Here is a 23,644-nt window from a genome sequence, read left to right on the forward strand (position 1 = left end):
TATATGCAACATTGAACTCGCTGCTACCTCTTTAACCATAAGACAAAACTCATGTGGAAGAGGAGGAAGTACTAGAGGTGTTGCACAAACTTAATAACAATTGTGCAATAGGAACTGATGGGATATCAGCATGGATGCAAAAAGAGTGTTCAGCTGAACCGGCTATTCCATTGACCAGGATATATAATTTGAGTCTCAGAACAGGGAAAATTCTGCAGGAGTGGAAAGAATGTATGGTAATCCCACTGCACAAGGGTGGTGCAAAGACTGACATATCCAACTATCGACCAATTAGCATTTCGAGATTGGTGGGGAGGATTTTGGAAGAGTTAGTTAGGATTTGGTTACATTCAGAAATGGATTGACAAAGAATCTGTACTTTGCAATGAACAGCAATAGGCATATTAAGGGAAGGTCATGTTTTACCAACTTGCTCACGTTCTATAATAATATTACCACTGAGTTAGACAAGAGGAATTGATACATCATGATACTTTTGTATTTTGCAAAGGCTTTTGGCCAAATACAGCATGGAATACTGTTTCATAAATTGAAGAATATGGGATAGGATTATGAACTACTGGCATGGATAAGAGGATGACTGATTGACAGATATCAAAAAGTGGTATATGGAGGATGCAAATCTGCAAGATTCAAAATAATCAGTGGTGTGCCTCAAGGATCAGTCCTTGGACCATTCTTATTCAATCTGTACATTAATGACAATGGGAAGGATTTGACATGTGATATACAGCTATTTGCTGATGATGCAAAGATAGATAGGATAATCAGGAGTGCTGGTGATATGCAGTACTTGCAGAATGATTTGAACAGGCTGGAATTCTAGGCATGTGAAAATGGCTGTCATCATCAAATTCCTGGCATGTACCCTCAAGAGGTGTACAGGATATGATAGTGCTACATGAAAAAACTTACATCGCCACTTTCCTATCTACAATTTTCTTCCAAATCAATCTGTTACCTGTCAAGACTCCAACATTATCAGATCTTATATCTCTATCTTCTAAGGCACTTTTTACTGTATCAATCCACCTATATCTTGGTCTTCCTCTTGGTCTTTTTCCTGCCAACCTTGGTTTCCTTGTTGATTCTGATACAGTGGCAAAAGTAGAAATGAGAGTGTCAAAAATGATATCAGGATTGTGGAATACAGATTATGAAAACAGATTGAGAATTTGTAGGCTGCAGACACTAGCAAACAGGAGAAAGAGGGGTATTATGATTGAGACTTACAACCTACTGAAAGAGTTAAAGAATTTCGGTAGATAGAATTTTTCATTTTATGGAGGATGAGGAAGGGATGCAAGGGCATCCATAGAAGTTGAGAATGAATGCTGTCAAGGGGGTTAGGGCTAGATTTTTCTCTCATAGAGTAGTGTGTGATCAGAATGGATTGTTGTTGGATGTTGTGTGTGCAAGTAGAATGAATGAATTCAAGAACAGGTATGACAGCTAGTGCGAACAGTATGGTCTCCCTCGATGAATTCCTGAATCCCTGAAGGTCTCTCTTAATAATAATAATAATAAAAAGTTTGGAGAAGAACAAGCTGGGTTCCGGTTAAACAGAAGTTGTCAGGATCAGATTATCACTTTAAGACAAATAGCTGAGAAATAATGGGATTATAACAAAGATCTGTATTTAAGTTTTGTAGATCTGAAAAAGAAATATGACACAGTGCCAAGAGGAAAGCTGTTCAAAATGCTCTAGTTACATGGTGTAAATGGGACATTATATCAAGCAATAGAAAGTCTCTATTTGAGTTGTAAATCATCAGTTAGAACTGACAGAGATACAGGCAGATGGTTTGATGTTAAGTCAGGTGTGCAACAAGGGTGTACATTATCTCCATTGTTATTCAACATCTATATGGATCGCATTATGAAGGAAAGTGGTATTAAACCCAATATTAAGATTAGAGATGTTGGTATAAGCTGTTTACTTTATGCAGATGATGTTATACTTCTAAACAAATATAATTATGTATGCAGGATTCCCTGACCAAACTGAATAACTGCTGTAATAAATTTGGTATGAAAATCAGCATTAAAAAGACAAAGAAAACGAAAATAGGTTTTGAAAACTGTATCCTAGAGAACAAGTAAAACATTTTGGCTATTTAAGCACAATATTTAGTGAATTTAATGAAGATGGTAAATTAAATACGAAAATAGACAACAAAATTAGCAAAGCTGTATGGTAGGAAGTCAGCTGAATAAGTTCTTATGGAATAAGAAAGAAATTAGACAAAACACTAAATTAGCTGAATACAAGACAGTGTTCAAACACATTTTAACTTATGGATCTGAAAACTGGATTAGAAATAAAACACTTGATCAAAGACCAGAGACCTCTGATATGAGAGTTCTGAGAAAGATTAGGGGACGAACAGACGGCATCAATGGCAGTATCATATTAAAGGCGAGGGCATTAGGAAAGAATACATTAACTTATGGAAAAAACTACTGTGATAGAGAAAAACTTTAGTTTAATATACCAAACTAAAATAAGAAGAATTGTGGCAGAAAAGCTTGGTGAAGAACAAGATGGATTCAGGCCAAATAGAGGCGGTCAGGATCAAATCTTCACTTTACGACAAATAATTGAGAAATCATGGAAATATAACAAAGATCTGTATTTTAAGTTTTGTCAATCTGGAAAAGGCATATGACAAGGTGTCAAGAGAGAAGCTATTCAATACGCTACTGTTATATGGTGTCAATGGGGCATTATATCAAGCAATACTTGGTCTTTATTTGAGTTTTAAATCAGCAGTTAGGAATGAAGGAAGTACAAGAAGATGGTTTAATGTTAAATCTGGTGTGAGACAAGGATGTACATTATCCCGTCTGTTATTCACTATCTATATGGATCATATTATGAAGGAAAGTTGTATTAAACCTGATATCAAAATTGGAGATGTTAATGTCAATTCAGCTCTTTGCTTTATGCAGATGATGTTATACTTCTAAATAAATCCGCTACAAGTCTGCAAGATTCGTAGACTAAATCGAATAACTGTTGTAATAGATATGGCATGAAGGTCAGCAATAAAAAGACAAAGACAATGAAAATAGGCAGAATCATTGAAAATGTCAACTGTGTTTTGAATGGAGAACCTGTGGAACTTGCAAAACATTTCAGCTACTTAGGCACGATTTTTACTGAAGATGGTAAATTAAATATAGAAATAGATAACAGAATCAGCAAAGCTGGTATGGTGGGAAGTCAACTGAATACATTCGTATGGAATAAAAGAGAAATTAGTCAGAACACTAAATTAGCTGTATACAAGACAGTGTTCAAACCAGTTTTAACTTATGGATCTGAGAGCTGGGTCAGAAGTAAAACACTTATCCAAAGACTAGAGACTGCAGATATGAGAGTCCTGAGAAAGATTAGAGGCATGAACAGATGGCATCAATGGCAATATCATATTAAAAACGAGGATATTAGGAAAGAACTTGACATTGTTAGCATCCAGGAATGCGTTAACAGAGCTAATCTCAGGTGGCATGGTCAATTAAACAGAATGGGCAAGGAAAGATTTGCAAAACAAGTGTTCTCTGCCAGGTTGGCAGGAAAACGACCCAGAGGAAGACCAAGATAAAGATGGATTGATACGGTACAAAGTGCCTTAGATGACAGAAATATAAGATCTGATAATGTTGGAGTCTTGACAAGTAACAGACTGATATGGAGGAAAATTGCAGACAGGAAGTTAGTAATGACGTAAATTTTTCATGTAGTACTACCATATCCTGTACACCCCCTTGAGGCTACATGGCAGGAATTTGATGATGATATAACTAATGCAATTATGCATATCCATATATCCCTTGTAAAAAATGCAGAAACTAAATTTCATGTTTTCTAGCTGTATTTTAACTGTGCTTGTGAGATATAATATAACAGACCAGAACAAAATTTTCTAGCTCCTAAAGCTAAGTTTTAGCTCATTAATACCCTGATTTGTTAATTTTTTTTTAGCACTGCAACTTTTTTTATTGAAATAATACAATAATACAATTAGTATTTCATATATGAAAAAAGATCGAGTTCGATTCTCTTCAAGATGAGCAGAATCTTTACATGGACTTTTCAAATGAAAGCAAGTTAGCCAATCTCACATGGAAGAAGCAAGGTTTTTTCCTCATAGAAACTCAGGTTTTTCATCCAGCATACAGACAAAAATTACTCTTGTTGTTGGTTGCGGTGGACAGTTGATGGCGTTGATGTAGTAGTAATGGCAATGTGTGACTAGTGAATTCAGTAGTGGAGGTGGTGAATTATGAAGATGGTGGATTAAATAGTTAATTAGAGGGCCTTCTTTCAATGAGTTCAGTGATACATAAACTGGTAAGTTTAATTTGGAAAAAAGAAGAGATACTTCTTTTCTTTTCTCTTTCCTCAGAATGGAAAGAAGCCTTAATCATTACAAGGTAAACAAAAATAAATGCAAAAATTACAGAGGGATATCGCTCCTGTTGGCAGATTACAAAATTTTATCTAATATTATACTAAAAAGAATCTTACCTTATGCTGAAAAAGAAATATAATCAGCAGATTCATATTTTATTTATAGATTTTAGAAAAGCGTATGAGGGCATTTGTTGGAAAGTCCTTTGGGAAGTATTAGTTAAACTGGAAAACCTGGAGCATATCACACTAAGATGTGCATCACTGACAGCCAAAGCATAGTTATTGGCTAATGTAATTAGATCTGAATCTTTTGATGTAATATAACACAAACAGAATGGTAATATTAGGACATGCAAATGATACATGCCTAGTTGGAGAAAATGCAGAAATTTAAAAGTGTTGCTCTTTCAAATATCATGGAACACTGATTAATTGAGAGGAAATTAGCACAGAAATACCACTTTTATATGTATAGAAATACCACAGAAATATCATTCATTGCATCATTTACTAAATTCCAAAATTCTGTCAAGAAGAATCAAAACAGAAATATACAAGACAATCATTAAACCTACTGTTTTACATGGAGCATAACAAACTAAGATGAAAAAGGTTTGTAGATTTTTGAAAATAAAATTCTCAGAAAGTCTATGGACCTGTAAAAGGTAAAATAACTGATGAATGGTGAAGACATAATCAAACTCTAGATCTCCACTTCTATCTGATAAAATCAGAGCTTGCACATTGAGATGGCTTGAACACGTAGAAGAATGGGTGAGGAGAGAATGGCTAAACAGCATTCAAGATGAGGCCTGATGGAAAGTGACAGAGTAAGACCACAGCAGTGCTGGGAGGATAACATTCAAAAAGACTTACTTAAAATAATATTATAGGTATTATTTCTTGGAAAATTCCCATGTTACTTCTCTAAAATAAACTATTATTTTAATGGCTAATATAGCCGACTAAAAGGGGCACTCCTAAACGCAAGTAGGCTATATTAGCCATTAAAATAATAGACTTACCTAAGATGGTAATCCTGAACTGGATTGAAAGAGCTCAAGACAGAAAGGAATGGAAGAAGTTGATGAAAGATGGTCTTTGCAGAGCCTAGCAAGTACAACTTCTTTGCTTCAGTTACTTGTGAACTAGACTGCCAATCCAATAAATTGCTAGCATTATCTCATGCAATTTATTTGTTTGTGTTTGATGCCAGGATAACTGCCACTAATTAATTAACTTTGCTCTTATTAACTATCTGTAGTCTCTATATGGAACCAAAAAACACTACACAGAAAGCATATAACCTAGCAGATGCTGCATCTGCAGTCTCATTTCCTTGATTCTTTCAAGGAAAGAATTCCAATTCTTCTTTCTCATCTGTCAGATGATGGATTGAGTCCCCACACATCAATGAACAAATCATCACCATCTGGCTATTTCTATCATCTCTCTGAAGCAGGTTAATTGTGACATTTCATTCAATGACTGTAGCCAAATTCTTTTATATATCCAAGGTACTTTTGAAAAGATAGCCAAAGTACTAATAAAATACACCCTTCATACATGTCAAATTAGCAACTTTGATCCACTCTCCTAAGGACAAACTCCATCCTCTAGCATATCCTTCATAGTAGACTGACTTAGCGTACCATGGAAAAACAGGAAAATCCATTAATCTGCCTTGGAAAATAAGAAATACATTCATTACAATTATTATGGCAAGTCTGGACTGGCAGGCCATGCTTTGGACACCCCCTTCACACAAGATTAAATGGAATGGCTTTATATAGAAGTCATTACAGGTCAAAATGATTATTTTTAGAGTCAGTAATGGCTATGAAGCATTCTCGTAACCTTAACAAGTATGGCTGAGTTAACTTGCCAAACATTTGGAAGACTTATCCTTAGATCAACTCCTATGCAACTATAATACTTCCTTCTTACAACATCAGAGAGTGTCATATTAGTACTTAAGATCTTTTGTCCATTACAATTTGAATTGGTTTCACTTATATATTGTCACACAGACTATAAAATATTGTTTGCTCTGAAGATGCTGGTTTGAAATTCAGTGAAATACATGCTAGTTGATATTTTTTATAATTTAGTTTATTTAGTGTTTTAATACGTATACTAAATTCCTGTTACAAAATATATAGCAGAATCTTAAATAGCAAACTAATGAAATATTCTGAAAATTTAATTTTAGAAGTACAAAATGGATTTAGAAAAGGACGATCATGTATAGACCCAGCCTTTTGCCTAAAATGAATAATAGAGAAAAGAAGAGAATACAATTTAGAAACACGTATTGCATTTATTGACTTTGAAAAAGCATTTGACAAAGTTAAAAGAAACATTATTTAACACCCTAAAACTATCACAAGTATATATAAAAATAATCAAATACAAATAAGATTAAATCACGAGCTATCACATACAAGACAGATAAACCAAGGGGTCCGACAGGGATGTCCCCTCTCAGCAACTCTTTTTAATATTTACTTAAAAGAAATAATAATAAAATGGAATAAAAATATACATAAAGGAATTAAACTTTCTCCTACAGTGAACTTAAACACCCTCCTTTTTGCCAACAACCAAATAATAATTACAAATTCTGAAGATAACTTACAGAAAGCCATTTTAGATCTAAATGAGATAGTCAAAGATTATGGAATGATAATATCAACCAGAAAAATCAAAAACTATGGCCTTTAAAGGACAAGATCCAGCAAGAACTAAAATAGTAATAGATAACAAGATCTTAAAACAGGTGAATTCATGTAACTACCTAGGATGTATGATCACATATGAAAATGAGAAAGATATCAACGTAAAAATTGCAAAATATTCAAAAATAACAGGTGTAATTAACTCTATATTTAAACCAAACCTAGTTCAAAAACAAACCAGACTAAAAGTATACAATATATTAGCCCTACCAGTCTTAATGTATGGAAGCAAAATCTGGACAATAAAACAAAAAGACAAACAAAGATTAATAACAGCAGAAATGAAGTTTATGAGAAAAACTGCAAAGTATACCCTATTTGATCACAAAAGAAACAAAGAAATTATGAAAGAATTAAACCAAGAACCAGTAATAGAAAAAATTAAAAAAATATAAACATAAATGGATGGAACATGTTCAAAGAATGAAAACAGAAAGATTACCAAAACAAGCCTTAAAGTACAAGCCATTAGGAAAAAGAAAACCAGGATGTCCTCTTAAATGATTCAACTTCTAAGGTCGGAACAGGCCATGCTAGGCTTAAATCCATGATACGCATGATGATGAGTGTTTTAATACTTTCACTTCCATATGAGGTTGAGTGACATACCTTCAGTTGAAAGGCTTTTATAATGGTTCATCATAATCTTCAATGAGATTCAAACCCAGGTCTTTTGAAACAAAGTGCCTCGATTATATAGTCCTAGCTTATTATATAGTAATTTGATGGAGAATATAGTTATTCGTTTATATATATATATAAGAAAATGTAAACATGTTTACAATTTCATACCTTTTCATCTTTAAGATAAGCGTGTTGTTTATGAACACCGTTTACTACAGTAGTAGTAGTTGTTGTGGCCGTTGAAGTGTTACTAGTGCTGATAGTAGTGGTAATAATGGTTGTAGTGGTATTAGCTGCAATAGTGGTTGCAGATAAGGTAACAGCACTTGGCATTGAAGCTATGGTTGTAGTTGTGATGGTAGTGGTATTAGTAGATACTGTTGCTGCACATGGACTAGTAGGTTTTGAATCGAGTCGTGGTCGTCCTATACAAAGAGAAAGAAAACCATTAAACTGCAATTTTTATAAAATGATTACTTACTGAATTAATGGGGAAAAGCACCAAAGAAGTAGAATTTCCTTTCTCATACTTGTTTATATATGTCACACACACACACACACACACACACACACACACACACACACACACACACACACAGTAGAGAGATTGCCATTCTGGGTTGTTGATAAGACAGCATCTTTGCTCTTCAATCTACAGGGTGCAAGCTGAAATCAAGCTGTGGATGCTTGATTTCAGCTTGATTGTGAATGTCCTTAGTTTGTGGTTTATTTTTATGACTAGAGAGAGATCACTACCCTGCTTACTGGAGATGATGTAGCAAGAAGAAAGTACAATGTTTATTCTTTGCAATAGGATTCCCCAATTATCTAACTCTCAGCTTAAAGGATTTTTCAGACCTTCAAATTCAAACTCTTCAATAGCTGCTGGAGTGAATGCACTTGTGCACACAGCCCTTGTGTGCACAAGCAATAGCTATCCCTTGGGACGAAGATGATAAATTTATTGTTCAATCTTTGTAAGGCTTTCATGCACCTTAGTGAATTGACTATTGTACCTTTTGCATTATGGTCCATCCTAATGACACCTTTTGTTATCCCAATAAACAGTTAGCAAGCACTTTCTAGTGGAAGATTGAGTTTGAACTTTTTTAGTCCTTGGTGAGATAGGGTGGTGATATTCTACAGACAGAATTTTCATTCTGTGATCATGATAAATCCAACTTTTGTCCTCTAGTCATGATGTAGTGAAGAAAAGCACTGCCTCCCCTTTGGTAGACATGAACTGGTGACCAACTTCCAGTCTCATCTACTTCATTTTGCTAGTCAAATGATATGACACCCAAGGTGTGTACACCTCATTGTAACCCAATACAGTTACCATTTGGTCGACTTGTTCTAATGTAATCCATCAATTTCAATGGTGATCTCATACATATTTGCTGATTTTCCTTGAATATCTACTCAGCTTTCCAATTATGGAAATCAGAAAGCTCTTTTGGGTCATCCATTTCATGCAATGTTTTGCACACCTTGACAAACTTGTGAAATGCATATCCATTGTATATGCGTTAACACAAGAAATAACTTCAAAAATACTCCATATACTACAGAGGTAGTTATTTGTGAGAGATGGAAGAAAAAAAATAAAGACCAGACCTGTAAAGGTCACTCACACTTCAAGCTCTGTAAGCACAGGCATTACTTTTGAAACTCCCATTGTACTGCAAGATTAGTCTTTTGTAGGTGGGATCACATGTGACAATCCCATTCAAAAAAAGTTATAATCCACTACACCTACACTTGAATGTGTATGTGAGTGTGAAGAAGTTAGGACTTCAGCTCTACAGGAATTACTGTAAATGGTTTTAATTAATACAATTGTTGATGTAGTATGCTTTATAATTTAACAATGCATTTTGGATAAATTAATTTGACTGAGTGTGGTGTTTGCCTATTGTTCATTACCATTACCCAGTAATAACAAGCTCATCAATTCAGTACAACAAATACACTGGAAGGTGAGGACAACTTCAAAGCATGTCAAAACAGATCATAAAGACTTCACTTTAAGAGAATTTGATGAAATGTTTCACTCACAAACTTTCAAGCAGCAAATTTATGGGCCAATTATTGGGAATATATTGTCTCCCAGTCAAGTGAATTTGTCTTCTTATGATATGACCTGTTTCCACAACCAGGAGTTTGGCGAGGTGTGTATTGCCATCCTATAAGCATATCTTTCCTAGTTGAAGAAAGTACCAACTAGACATCAAGGTGATAGGTAGGACATAAAGTGGCTCCATGTTTTATTTCTGAGTAGAGTCTGCAGTTTCTGTCCTCCCTTTCTTCTTGCATGCAGTGCAGATGTGGTTTTGCTGGGAATGCTCAATACAGTTATTAATAAATTAGGGACAAGAACCTGATCCATTTGAGGGTACAGTAGAAAAGTGGTATCTGCAGGCTGGCTATGAGATAATACTTGATGGTTTAGTTCATTCTTTAATGGTTCAGATATTCTTCTTTGTCACAGACACATCCCAATATAAAAATTGCAATAACACACAAACTATGCAAAAAAATAGAAGATATTACGGAAATTTTATTTCCAACTCTCTGGAAATAAAACCTCCGAACCTGAAATCTTTAATTTGAACACTACAGTGATCGCTTTTAAATAATCACAAAAACATTTAGAAATTTTAAAAACTGAGATGTAAGTGGAACAATTCATTATAACTAATTAATAACAGAATCACTTATTAATTTAAATCCTTTTATTTGTAGAATTTTTGGCTATATATGTACTAATCAGCTGCAGGTGAATAGCTCCATCTGCATTAATAGATGATAAATAGACAATGAAAAATAATAAAATAAATATTTTTAAATAAAAAGAATTATTTAATTACAATTTACAGAAAGCGTTCTGTAAATTTTTTACTTGGTTTTCTCTAAACGTCATAAGCAAACCAGTCATCCTCACTTTCTTCCACCTTTTTCCTTCCTTTAACACGTTCATTGCCAAGATGAAAATTGGAATTTCGTGTGGTGGCCAAATTTTTTTTACTTGATAGCGACGTCCACGCAATAACCCGTGATCGGCCGTTTGGTGAGAACTCACATCACGTGATATCGCGTGATTGGCAATGAACGTGTTAAAGTTCAGAACTTTATTTTTCTTTCTATATGAAAGACTATGAAAATGAAGAGCCATTAAAAACTCAACCTGCTGTATCTTCTCTCCTCCCCAACAGCTGTATAGCCATCATTGTCATAGTGTAACAATTGATAACTTTTAAATGTTTTTCTTTCTATCAGGTCATCCCAAAATTGGCATTGTTTTTTATACTGTAATTGTTCAAAATTGTCTCTGCAACACAAATTTTTAAAGCTATATAAGTGCCATTAAACTGAGGCAGCCTCATCCTATGGAATTTCATGTTGGAAGATCATAAGTTATCGTTTAAATAACCCTTTATTACTATGAAGATTACTGAAGAGCACATCATTTATGAGTTCAAAAAAAGGCAACAATGCTGCTAACATACAGTAAAAAATGTACAAGAAATGTATGGTGCTAATGTTTTGAATGTGTGATAGCGTCAGCGATGGTTCTAAAAATTTCGAAAAGGAGACTTTAGCTTAAAAGACTCCCCTCGCTCTGGACGTCTGTCTCTCTTGATAATGATAAGCTGGAAGCCACTATTACAAGAAATACCAAAGCAACTGTTGAAGATTTAGCAAAAGATCTTAATTCATTATCATCAACCATCCATCACCACTCGCAAGAACTTGGAATAGTGCCTAAGCTCTGCAGGTGGATTCCTCATGAACTGACGAACAACAATCGAAGAGAGCATGTCAACATTTGCACTGCTCTTCATTCTCGAGAGGTTCAATCTCCGTTTTTGTCATGTAGTCATTGGTGATGAAAAATATATACTTTACAAGAATGTTAGCACCAAAGGCAGTGGGTTTATTCAGGGGAAAAGGATAAACCTCAGACAAAACAAGACCTTCACCCTCAGAGGTTTTGTTAAGCATTTTGGTGGGATATGGCTAGTATTATACACTTTTAACTTTTGTCACAAAACCAAACAATCACAACTGAAGTATACTGTGAACAACTCAATCGACTGAATGAAAACTGAAAGAAAAGAGGTGTTCTCTGGTCAATCAAAGGGTGTAGTGATTCACCATGACAACACATGCTCTCATAGTGCAAGAATAACCTGTACTAAGATTGAGGAACTCAGCCTGGAAAAGCTTCCACATCCTCTCAATTATCAGTTTTTTGAAGTTTGCTGAATCGTTATACCTGTAAATAAATATGAACAATTTCTTTTTCACATTATCTTTTCATTTTTGATGTTAGTGTTAGTAATATGTATAACAACTGTAGTGTTTTGTATAATATAAGACAATATTGATGTAGGTACTGACAGACATAAATTCATCTGGTAAACAGACGATGTAAACTTAAGGTATCGATAAATACCATACTCATAAGGCATATTCCGGTAATTGGACCACATTTTTTTTTTATTAAGCTAAAAGCACAATAAAGAAATAAAACCCGACAAGGTTCGTAAGTCGTTTGACTTACATCTTCAGGGGTAAAAGGTAACTTAAAGTTTAAAACAACAAAAAAGAGAAATTATTCAAAAATAGTTCATACTATACAGTTGTAGCCATCTGACTGTTGATAAAATTAAAAAATCAGAATGCAGATTCAAAGCAATGCTAAGTTTAAACAATGCTGGATGATGCCACATTCTGTTGTTCACATTCATAATGTCCGAGGTCTGACTGAGGTATATTTTTTTTTTTTTTTATCAAAGCTGACCAAACTTGGTGTAAAATGAAGCCTTGGTTTTTACTGTATTGTGTTGGAATTCTAAGCATGTTTGCAGCTTCTTTAAATTTCCTTATGTAACAGTTTTTTCCTATGTGAGACATGTTTGTTTTCTGCCAGAGTACATTGTGGCCGGTAGTAGTGGTATGGAAAGCTAGACCTGATTTGTGTTCTCTTCTGTTTTGCACATCCTTTTGGTGTTCGTTCATGCATATTTCCCCAGATCTTCCTGTCTGTCCTACATAGCAGATGCTGCAAGAACAATAAATTTTATAAACACCTGATTTTTTTAAAGGATGATGTGGAGGTTTTGGGGGGGGATATGGAAATCTTGAAATTTTTTCCAGCTGCAGAAAGGCTACTTTCATGTTACTTGTTTAGTAATTTAGCCATCTTGTCTGTAACCTACTACAATCATCTCACAGAAACAAGATTTCAAAAACGCTATCACGCTTCCATATATCAAGAATGTTACAGACAAGATGGCTAAATTACTAAACAAGTAACATCAAAGTAGCCTTTCTGCAGCTGGAAAAAATTTCAAGATTTCCATATCCCCCCCCCCCAAAAAACCTCCACATCATCCTTTAAAAAAACCAGGTGTTTATAAAATTTATTGTTCTTGCAGCATCTGCTACGTAGGACAGACAGGAAGATCTGGGGAAATACGCAGGATGTGCAAAACAGAAGAGAACACAAATCAGGTCTAGCTTTCCATACCACTTCTACTGGCCACAATGTACTCTGGCAGAAAACAAACATGTCTCACATAGAAAAAAACTGTTACATAAGGAAATTTAAAGAAGCTGCAAACATGCTTAGAATTCCAACACAATACAATAAAAACCAAGGCTTCATTTTACACCAAGTTTGGTCAGCTTTGATAAAAAAAATATACCTCAGTCAGACCTCGGACATTATGAATGTGAACAACAGAATAGCATCATCCAGCATTGTTTAAACTTAGCACTGCTTTGAATCTGCATTCTGATTTTTTAATTTTATCAACAGTCAGATGACTACAACTATATAGTATGAACTATTTTTGAAGAATTTCTCTTTTTTGTTTTTTTAAACTTTAAGTTACCTTTTACCCCTGAAAATGTAAGCCAAATGGCTTACGAAACTTGTCAGGTTTTATTTCTTTATTGTGCTTTTAGCTTAATAAAAAAATGTGATCTATTACCGGAAATGCCTTAAGAACTTCTAAACCACAGAAACCTCCACTTACAAAATACCATACTATCAATGTATTTTCTCTTCCTTATGATTTTCTTAATAATTTTCTTTTCTCTAGCTTGCTTTATTGTAAGAATACAGTATATAATATGTATAACATACAAAATATGTATTAATTGACTGTTTATATTATCAGTGAGGCTTCTGGTCAACAGTAGGCTATTAGTAGTTAAATTTTTGGGGAGTCAAAAGTTATACGTGGATTTTTGACTGCATGTTGAAAATCCACGTATAACTTTTTCGTTGGTGAACCTAACCCTCACATTGTTCAAGGGTAAACTATATGTATTTATTTTATTTATTTATTTTTTATTTTTTTGTGGCTAGCAGAGCTCATTTTTATTTCTGAAGCCCTAGATATGATGTTAAAAGAATTTTTTACTTACTGCAAAATAGGCCAAATGTCCAGAGAACAGACTATTAACAGACAAATCTTCTGTAATGACACCAGACTTAAGTGAAGTACCATATAATAATAAACACTTCATTTATGTACCACAAGGATGTGCATAAACAATTTTGGTTCTGAGGTGACTAACTGACCATATTTTTATCCTTGGTATTGGCAACCAAGAATAAAAGTCATTGGTTTGTTTGTCAACACCTAGAACCTATCCTCTCTCAACAAAGCAAGGACATATCCAGTACTATCAATCTTCTCTTAAGGATATCAGTAATGTTGTTAGCTTCCTGAGATATCCTGTGCATACAATATTATCCTAGTTTCACATATTTTCTTATTTCTTGAATATATCTTAATGCAAGATAAAAATAAGTTTGGTAAAAACAAAATAGAACATACAAAGAAAATTGTTAATTAAAGTATTAAAATACAGATACTTTTTTTTTTTCATAAGCCATTTAGCATATGGAAAAATACATAGATAGCTATTTACAATGTTATTATAAAGAGTTAAGCAAAATATTTTGAGGATATTCCATTTGTTTCAATGAAAACTATTCCTTTTAAGGTAAGCTATTTTGCTTATATGAAGAAATATAGAAATAACTGTAGTGGTTTCAGGTGAGCAGAGCTATAAGTTCTTTGCATCATCTGTAATTTGATTTTCATTTTGCAAGGAAAATATTTAAACTCTGGAATATGTTTATTATAGGAAGAGGGAGTCAGATTTTCTGAAAATAGAACTTAACAGTTTTCATAAGTTTTGACAAAATAAAGATGCACCTGATTCTAATTGTTCATAGTGAAATTATTAAGAGAAATTCTCTTGTGTTTGAGAGCAGCACTTATTTAAAAAGCAGATCTAAGCTAAGGAATTCCAGTCATAGAATAGCTAAAGAATTAAATATAATTATATACTAGCAGATGAAATTTAGTTTATAAATGATTTGCTACTGAATTACAGACTATAGTAAATTATGCCATCTTGCTTCCAAGAGCACCCAATAGTCCATCTAATGCATAAATAATATAATCACTGTTAAATTATACTGACATTTTGATGCTGAAATCATCTTCTGGGTTAAATATGAACTACAATATGTCATAGTTCATGCAAGAAGGACACACATGAATAACTTATAGATATTTGTTCCTTTAGATTCATGTAAGACTTGAAAAATCCAGTGCTTCTTGAGGAGGAGGGAGAGAGGAGAAGAGAGAAAGGGAAGCCATTTTTGAATTATATAATCATGATATAATTCATAGTCAGGACTTAAAATTTTGTGCTGGCTCACTGGTCAGGCAAATATCTCACTGATCTAATATATCACAATCACGTGTTCATTCCTGGATTTGGTCAATTTGTAAGCTTTGGTTAATGCTATGACTAATTTCAACCCCGTATACCCACCAGTGTTGAAGTAAATATGTTAACTACTTAGGTATTAGTGTGTTTATCAGGCTGTGAAGAACAACTGCATGCATTTTATAAAGTGATACAAGCCCTATTATTATTATTATTATTATTATTATTATTTATTAATGCCATTTTCACTACATTAACACTCGTCTTGAATTGCTCCCTTGATAAGTCAACTCTGTAATAATAATTGCATGGGAAAAAAAAAACAAAAAAAAACAATCTCCTCTCTGCCATTATAAACAAATGTTGAAAAAAACTTAATAAAATAAAAGCATAAGTTTATATATGAAATGATGTGAAAATGTAACTATATTAGTGTGTTTCTGAATTATGACTGGCTTTGAAACAACGTCAGATGGATAGGGCTAGTGAGAGATGTCATGCAACATCACTCACTCAGACATCATACAACTCATTAAACAACAAAACCATTTAGGTTAGAATCAATATAATGAAATATTTTGGGACAATCAATACTTCTTTATTAAGTTTCAATATCCACTATTACATATTCTGAATATTCCATCACTGGGTAAGTAAAAGGTAAATTACCACTGTGCATCTATTTTAGGTTGCCATGTCACAATTAACTATTCACCATGTGGTGACTGGGCACCTTTCAAAGGATAAAATAAAATGAGTGCATATCATCCTCTTATTAGTCATATTCCATTACAACAAAATCAGTGATAATTGACAAAACAGGTATTTGTAATGACCAGCACTCCTCATAATATGCAATAAGTAAGGAGAACAAAAAGGCTATTAAAGACATAAAAAAGAATTTGAATTAAATAAATAATGCTGATGATTAAATTCAAACTTCCGATTTTTTTTTATACTCGTTAACTAAAAAATTCTCACTCATAATGGACGAGCAGGCGTGTGCATTTTTCAAGCCCTGTTCAATAGTTATAGATGTAATTAACAAGAATAAGAACAAAAAAAGGTCACTGGGAGGTCCCCTCTAACACAAATAGATGCCTCACAATTCTGGAGAAAAAGGGAAAAGCCCAAATAATAGGATATATGATATCAAATGCTGAATTTCAAGGAATAAGCATGAATTAATTATGAAATAAATAAATTAAAAAAATAAAGCAGAGAGAAGACACTTGACAGTATTATTTCAAACATTATTCAAATGAAGATATCCAAAATAACAATGAATGATGATTTACTTAATTAAATGAAATACTAAACATTTAAAAGAAGACATTGCCACTTACCTCGTGGTCGTTTAACTGGAGGTGCAGAAGAATGCATAGAGCTTTGAGCAGCAGCAGCTGCTGCGGCGGCAGCAATACGCGACTTTTCTTCCAAAGCAGCATTAGAAAACTGGGGATTTGCTGTTGTTCTTCTCTTTCGTTCTACTTTCTTATTACAAAGTTCAGAAAGGGAATCTTTACTGACTAGACCAAGAGCTGCCATAAATTCTTTTTTCTATTTAAAAGAGGAAAATAAAGCTATATTTCATGATACTATAGCAATTATTTTAATTAAAATGGTAATACTTTATTAGAGTGTGGAATATTTTTTGTGTGGGTGTATAAGGAAATTAATTATTGACTTGAAATATCATCATCATCAAATTCCTGCTATGTACCCTCAAGGGGTGTACAGGATATGACAGTACTACATGAAAAAATTACATCATTACTAACTTCCTATCTACAACTTGAAATATGGAAACTGTTAACCAACTTCCTGCGTATGATCAGCTAGCATGTTATAGTCCAAGCAATTTTTTTTTTTTTAATGCCACTACAGATAACAGATCACAAAGCCCAAGCATGTTATGCATAATACAGCCACTAGGAATTTAAAAAAGTCAAGTGATTAAGAAGAAAGAATAAACACATTCATTTGTTTCTTGTAATTAGATGTTACAGTTGAGGAAAGCTGTTTCCAAAGAATAGAGGAATGAAAGAAAGATGAGTTGATTTGCAATGTGTGAAGCTTAGCTGTGTGCAGTTAGTGACCAGCAGCATCTCATGTTTTTAAAGGCTTAGGGGAAAGTGGAGGAATGATGTAGGCCACTTCTGCAAAAGTGTCTAAGAAAATACCTACAGAAAAGCATAAGATAGAAACAGAAAGTCTATGAGAAAATAACTGAAGTGATTTTGTGTGAGTAAGAAGGGTGTCTATTAACTGGTTTATTCTCTTCTGGATAGCATCATGCATTTTGGGAAGGCTTTTGCTGCACTACTCCACTAGATTAAAAAAGGGAAAAAAAACTCTACAACCATTTCTTGAGTATTGTAATAATAAGGAGACCACCTTTTTTCTAATTGTATATAAAAAATATCATTTCTGCTTTAATTCAACCTTGGTATCTTCATGAATTTGGGTTCCACTGATGGGACCTCAAATAAAGGTCTTAACTGGTCTGGGTAAAAGACATCATCAAATTCCTGCCATGAGTCCTCAAGAAGTATACAGGATAAGATAGCACTACATGGAAAATTTACATAATTACTAACTTCCTATCTACAATTTTCCTCCAAATCAGTCTGTTACTTGTCAAGACTCCAACATTATCAGATCTTACATTTCTATTGTCTAAGGCACTTTGTACCATATCAATCCATCTTTATCTTAGTCTTCCTCTGGGTCGTTTTCCTGCAAACCTGGCAGAAAACACTTGTTTTGCTAATCGTTCCTCGCCCATTCTGTTTAAGTGACCATACCACCTGAGATTAGCTCTGCTAACGCATTCCTGGATGCTGACAATTTCAAGTTCTTTCCTAATATCATCGTTTTTAATATGATATTGCCATTGATGCCATCTGTTCATGCCTATAATCTTTCTCAGGACTCTCATATCTACGGTCTCTAGTCTTTGGTCAAGCGTTTTATTTCTGACCCAGCTCTCAGAACCATAAGTTAAAACTGGTTTGAACACCGACTCATATACAGCTAATTTAGTGTTCTGACTAATTTCTCTCTTATTCCATATGAATTTATTCAATTGACTTCCTACCACACCGGCTTTGTTGATTCTGTTGTCTATTTCCATATTTAATTTACCATCTTCACTAAAAATCGTGCCTAAGTAGCTGAAATGTTTTACTTGTTCCACAGGTTCTCCGTTCACAACACAGTTGACATTTTCAATGATTCTACCTATTTTCATTGTCTTTGTCTTTTTATTGCTGACCTTCATGCCATATCTATTACAACAGTTATTCAATTTAGTCAGGGAATCTTGCAGGCTTGTAGCCGATTTATTTAGAAGTATAACATCGTCTGCATAAAGCAAAGAGCTGACATTAACATCTCCAATTCTGATATCATGTTTAATACCACTTTCCATCATAATGTGATCCATATAGATAATGAATAACAGAGGGGATAATGTACATCCTTGTCTCACACCAGTTTTAACAATAAACCATCTTCCTGTACTCCCTTCAATTCTAACTGCTGACTTACTACTCAAATAAAGACTAAGCATTGCTTGATATAATGTCCCATTGACACCATATAACTGTAGCGTACTGAATAGCTTCTCTCTTGGCACCTTGTCATATGCATTTTCCAAATCGACAAAACTTAAATACAGATCTTTGTTATATTCCCATGCTTTTTCGACTATTTGTCGTAAAGTGAAGATCTGATCCTGACAGCCTCTATGTGGTCCGAATCCAGCTTGTTCTTCACCAAGCTTTCTTTCCACAATTCTTCTCAACTGTTTCCCAAGTATACTTGCATAGATGTTGCCAGGAACACTCAATAGGGAGATACCTCAGTAATTCTCACATTCAGTTTTATTTCCCTTTTTATATATGGGTACTATTAGAGCTCTACTCCAATCATCGGGAATTCGTCCCTCTGTCCAGGTTTTCTGAACTATGCAGTGCAGCCACTGTAAGACGTTTATACTACCATACTTCAACATTTCTGGTCGAATATCATCTACTCCTGCCTTTCCACATTTCAAGCCTTTAATGGCTTTTTCTACTTCAAGTATGGATATGTATTCCTGACTGTATGCCCGTGGAGTGTTTTTTACCACTGTGCTATCACTGCTTGTTTCATTTAGCAATTTTTCGAAGTAATTACTCCATACTTCAAGGATATCTTTTTCTTCGCGTTTTCATGTCACCTTTATCATCTCTAACTCCTTTTACAGCACTCTTTCCTCCATTCTTAAGCTTCTTCAACAACCTCCAGAATATCTTACCACCTTCTTGATATTCATTTTCTATGTTCTTGCCATAGTCCTCCCATGACTTTTGTTTAGCTAGTTTTACACAGTGTTTAGCATTGTTGCATTTGTCTCTGTATTCTCTAAGAGCACAAGCTGACTTATTTGCCAGGAACTTTTGATATGCTTTCTTCTTTTCCTTCACTGTCTCTTTAACTTCCTGTGTCCACCATGGAGTTCTGATTTTCCTCTCCTTGCAGACAACCTCACCACATGCCTCTCTGGCTGAATCAATCAGGGTTTTCTTCAAGACTTGCCACTGAATCTCCAAGGTTTGGTTCCTGTTCTCAAACCCTTTCATTTGTTCTTCAATAATCTTTGTGTATTTTAGTCTACAGTTCACATCTGAGAGCTACTCAACTTTTATTCACTTTAAAGCTTTCTTACATGTTATTCATTTCAATATGAAATTCAATTTTATCCTGCTCAAGACTAAATAGTGATCACTTCCAATTTCAAATCCTCTCTTTCAAATACACTCTGGTGTCCTGCACCAGGTAGAAAACATCACTATCAACAATAACATAGTCAATGAGACTTTTCTTATTCCTTGCCTCTTCTCTCCATGTGAATTTGTGCACATTTTTATTTTGGAACATGGTGTTAGTAATAACCAGTCCATGTCCTGAGCAAAAATCCAACAAATATTTGCCATTATTATTAGCTTTGCTCTTTTCGCCAAATTCCCAAAATATTTTTGTATGTCTCGCAATCATTTCCTACTCTGCTATTTAGTTCCTCAACAAGGACCAACTTTTTCTTTTTCATTGTGTCAGTTGCTTTTTCTAAAGCCTCCAAAACGACTCCAAAGGTTATATCTCCTTGCCATATATCAGCACACTATCCAAAAAACCAAGTAGAATCTTAAAGAAATTTAACATAGAAACGTGCTTTTCGACTCTTCCAAAAATAAGATCAAGTTTCAGCAACTACAAACAATCTCGCAACCTTCTACAATTCCCAGGTGTATAGAAAGTCGCATGTGAGTGCGGAAAACCTTACTATGGCCAAACGGAGAAATCTATCCTCTTTAGTTTCGAGGAACACCAGAGAGACATTGCTTACAACAAAACTAGAGCTACTGCCCTATCAGGCATGTTCTGTTTTCAATAAACACCAACAACGAAAACCCCCAACATGAAGTAAATTGGACAACAACTTCAAACCTACACATTTGCCACGATGCCGCATTGTCGAGTCAAAAGAAATCACCTTGGACCCTCTTCATATGAACAATAATTTCAGCTATAATTTGCCTGACTCTTTCAGCTCTACTATCAGATACTGGAGATAGCATGGTTCCACACACATGCACAAGTGTGTGGAACCATGCTATCTCCAGTAAAAGTTCTAAAGTGTTAAAGTCCGTGTTAAAGTTCTATTGTGGAACAATAGAACTTTAACACGGACTATAGCTCAAGTTCATAATAACTGTAATTTACAGTCGAATATTATAGCTTTATAATCGTATAGCTTTAGAGTGTCTCATGTTTTTTTCAGTATTTTTTAATAGTTTTCTATGTGCATAACGCCTGATGAAGTAAATCCCGACGAAACATGTTGCGTTTTCAAATAAATCTCAATTTGTTATAATTCTTGGATTTTTAGTCAGTTTATATTAAAATGAATATATATATATATATATATATATATATATAAACCTTAATGATCTATAAAATCTCCCTCAGAGCAGGCCTTCTACAAATATCTATGCCTGCTGCAGGGATTCAAATTCAGTCTTAGTGGTTGACAAGCTCTACATGTAAAGGTTTATTGAAGCAAACATTTACTGCAGATTACTTGCAAAAACATGTCAAAGTGTGATGGATAAATATAAAGTTAATAATAATAAGTAATGACTGATGCAAAGGCAATGTGAAACATAAGATGGTGTTATTCATGTCTATGTTTAGCCTAGCATCGGTATGCACACAGTAAGCAACTGAACATAAGAGCAGCACTCTATGTGGAATGTGAAATCAATGACTATAATTTTCATTCATACAGAACATTTACAAAATGTAATAAATACCAGAATAATGCAATAGCTTGAATACATGCAGTCAGAGAAGAAAGCAGGGTTTAGACAAGGTAATTACAGTGTCATTAGAATAAACCTCTCTATTTAGCCTTTGTGGACTTTAAAGCATTTGACTCCACTAAACTTCATCTATCCTAGAAACACTGTTAAAACAGAGAATAAAAGAAGCATACACAGAAGTCTTGGGGGGAAAAAAAACAAATACACACACACAGACACAGTTGAAGAACATGGGTTTGAACTGCATGGTTCCACTTATATGCAGTTTTTTTTTAATAAATATTGGAAATTTTTTTTAGACATTTCAACAATATGAAAAAACCCACCCACAAACTGTAGCCTAGAAATATTGAAAAAATTAAGAAAATGAGTATGTCATGAATGCATAAAATATATGTAGATACTAGTCTATTTTATCATTTAATACCATAAAATATACACAAATCTATTATAAAAAAGTTAAAATTTATCAAAACTTACACACACAACCATTTACAGACAGTACATGGCCATTCGCAGTCGAAATAGAAACAAACATAAAGATTTATGTAGTATTAAATCATAACTGCGTAATATAAATTAAGGGGATATTAAATCCCACATTGTTTTAAAACCGAATAAGAAACTCAAAGATTTGAATCAGAGAGTTTCATGCCGAATATAGTAAACTATAATAGTATCGGCGATCACTAACGTGAGCTAATGCAAGTGACCCTAGTACGTAGTACAATACCGGGCAAACTCGCAGCAAAGGCAGTAAAGTTCTGATCGCTATTCTTAGGTATTTTCCATAATGTAAAAACACATTTCCTATGAAATGTATGCTGTTATTACATTATGGTGGGATGTCACTACCCAGACCGGTTTCAGCCTTTTTTGAGGCTTCATCAGTGAGTAGCTAGACCAAATTAATACCAAAGGGTATAGCGAAAAGAACTTATATACTCTGCTATACGAGTTTCCAAACAGGTGCAACCATTAAGTTACTTAAATATGAAGAGCCAATAGGCTTCATTTCGGCGATATAAACATTATTTAAATTAACAGATATTAAATCCCACATTGTTTTAAAACCGAATTTTACATTATGGAAAATACCTAAGAATAGCGATCAGAACTTTACTGCCTTTGCTGTGAGTTTGCCCGGTATTGTACTACGTACTAGGGTCACTTGCATTAGCTCACGCTAGTGATCGCCGATACTTTTATAGTTTACTACATTCGGCATGAAACTCTCTGATTCCAATCTTTGAGTTTCTTATTCGGTTTTAAAACAATGTGGGATTTAATATCCCCTTAATTTAAATAATGTTTATATCGCCGAAATGAAACCTATTGGCTCTTTATATTTAAATAACTGCATAAAATAACCGTTATTAATTCGTTAAATTAATTAGCATAAAAATTATAACGATTCATTCGTTAGTGTATAGGCTAGACTACTGCGAAGCAATCTTATTGATTGCACTAGGCTACCATAAAGCAATCATATTGCTGCTTCTTCATTATCAATGCATGAATCGTTATACCTGTAAATAAATATGAATTTATTTTTGACATCTTTTCATTTTTGATGTCTAGAGTAAGCAATATGTATGACATCTACAGTGTTTTGTATCATACAAGACAATATTGATGTAGGTACTGACAGACATACGATTCATCTTGTAAACATTATGGTATCAATAAATAAGTACATTTCTGTAAAT

General features: G+C 33.9%; 1 protein-coding gene across 1 annotated transcript in view; it reads right to left on the reverse strand.

Annotated features, from left to right (window-relative positions):
- LOC150092841 (PHD finger protein 21A-like) overlaps nt 1-23,644 on the reverse strand; it is a 151,459-nt gene that overhangs the window by 44,310 nt on the left and 83,505 nt on the right. The window contains exons 8-9 of the mRNA XM_090414330.1: nt 16,914-17,127; nt 7,972-8,228 (exon numbers count right to left, since the gene is read on the reverse strand). Of these exons, the coding sequence (XP_090270456.1) occupies nt 7,972-8,228; nt 16,914-17,127 (471 nt within the window). The remainder of the gene's footprint in view (nt 1-7,971; nt 8,229-16,913; nt 17,128-23,644) is intronic.

This window comes from Typopeltis vanoorti, chromosome 25 (genome assembly GCF_054136105.1).
Source record: "Typopeltis vanoorti isolate ZY-2024b chromosome 25, IOZ_Tvanoo_1.0, whole genome shotgun sequence".
In the NCBI taxonomy this organism is placed as follows: Eukaryota; Metazoa; Arthropoda; class Arachnida; order Uropygi; family Thelyphonidae; genus Typopeltis; species Typopeltis vanoorti.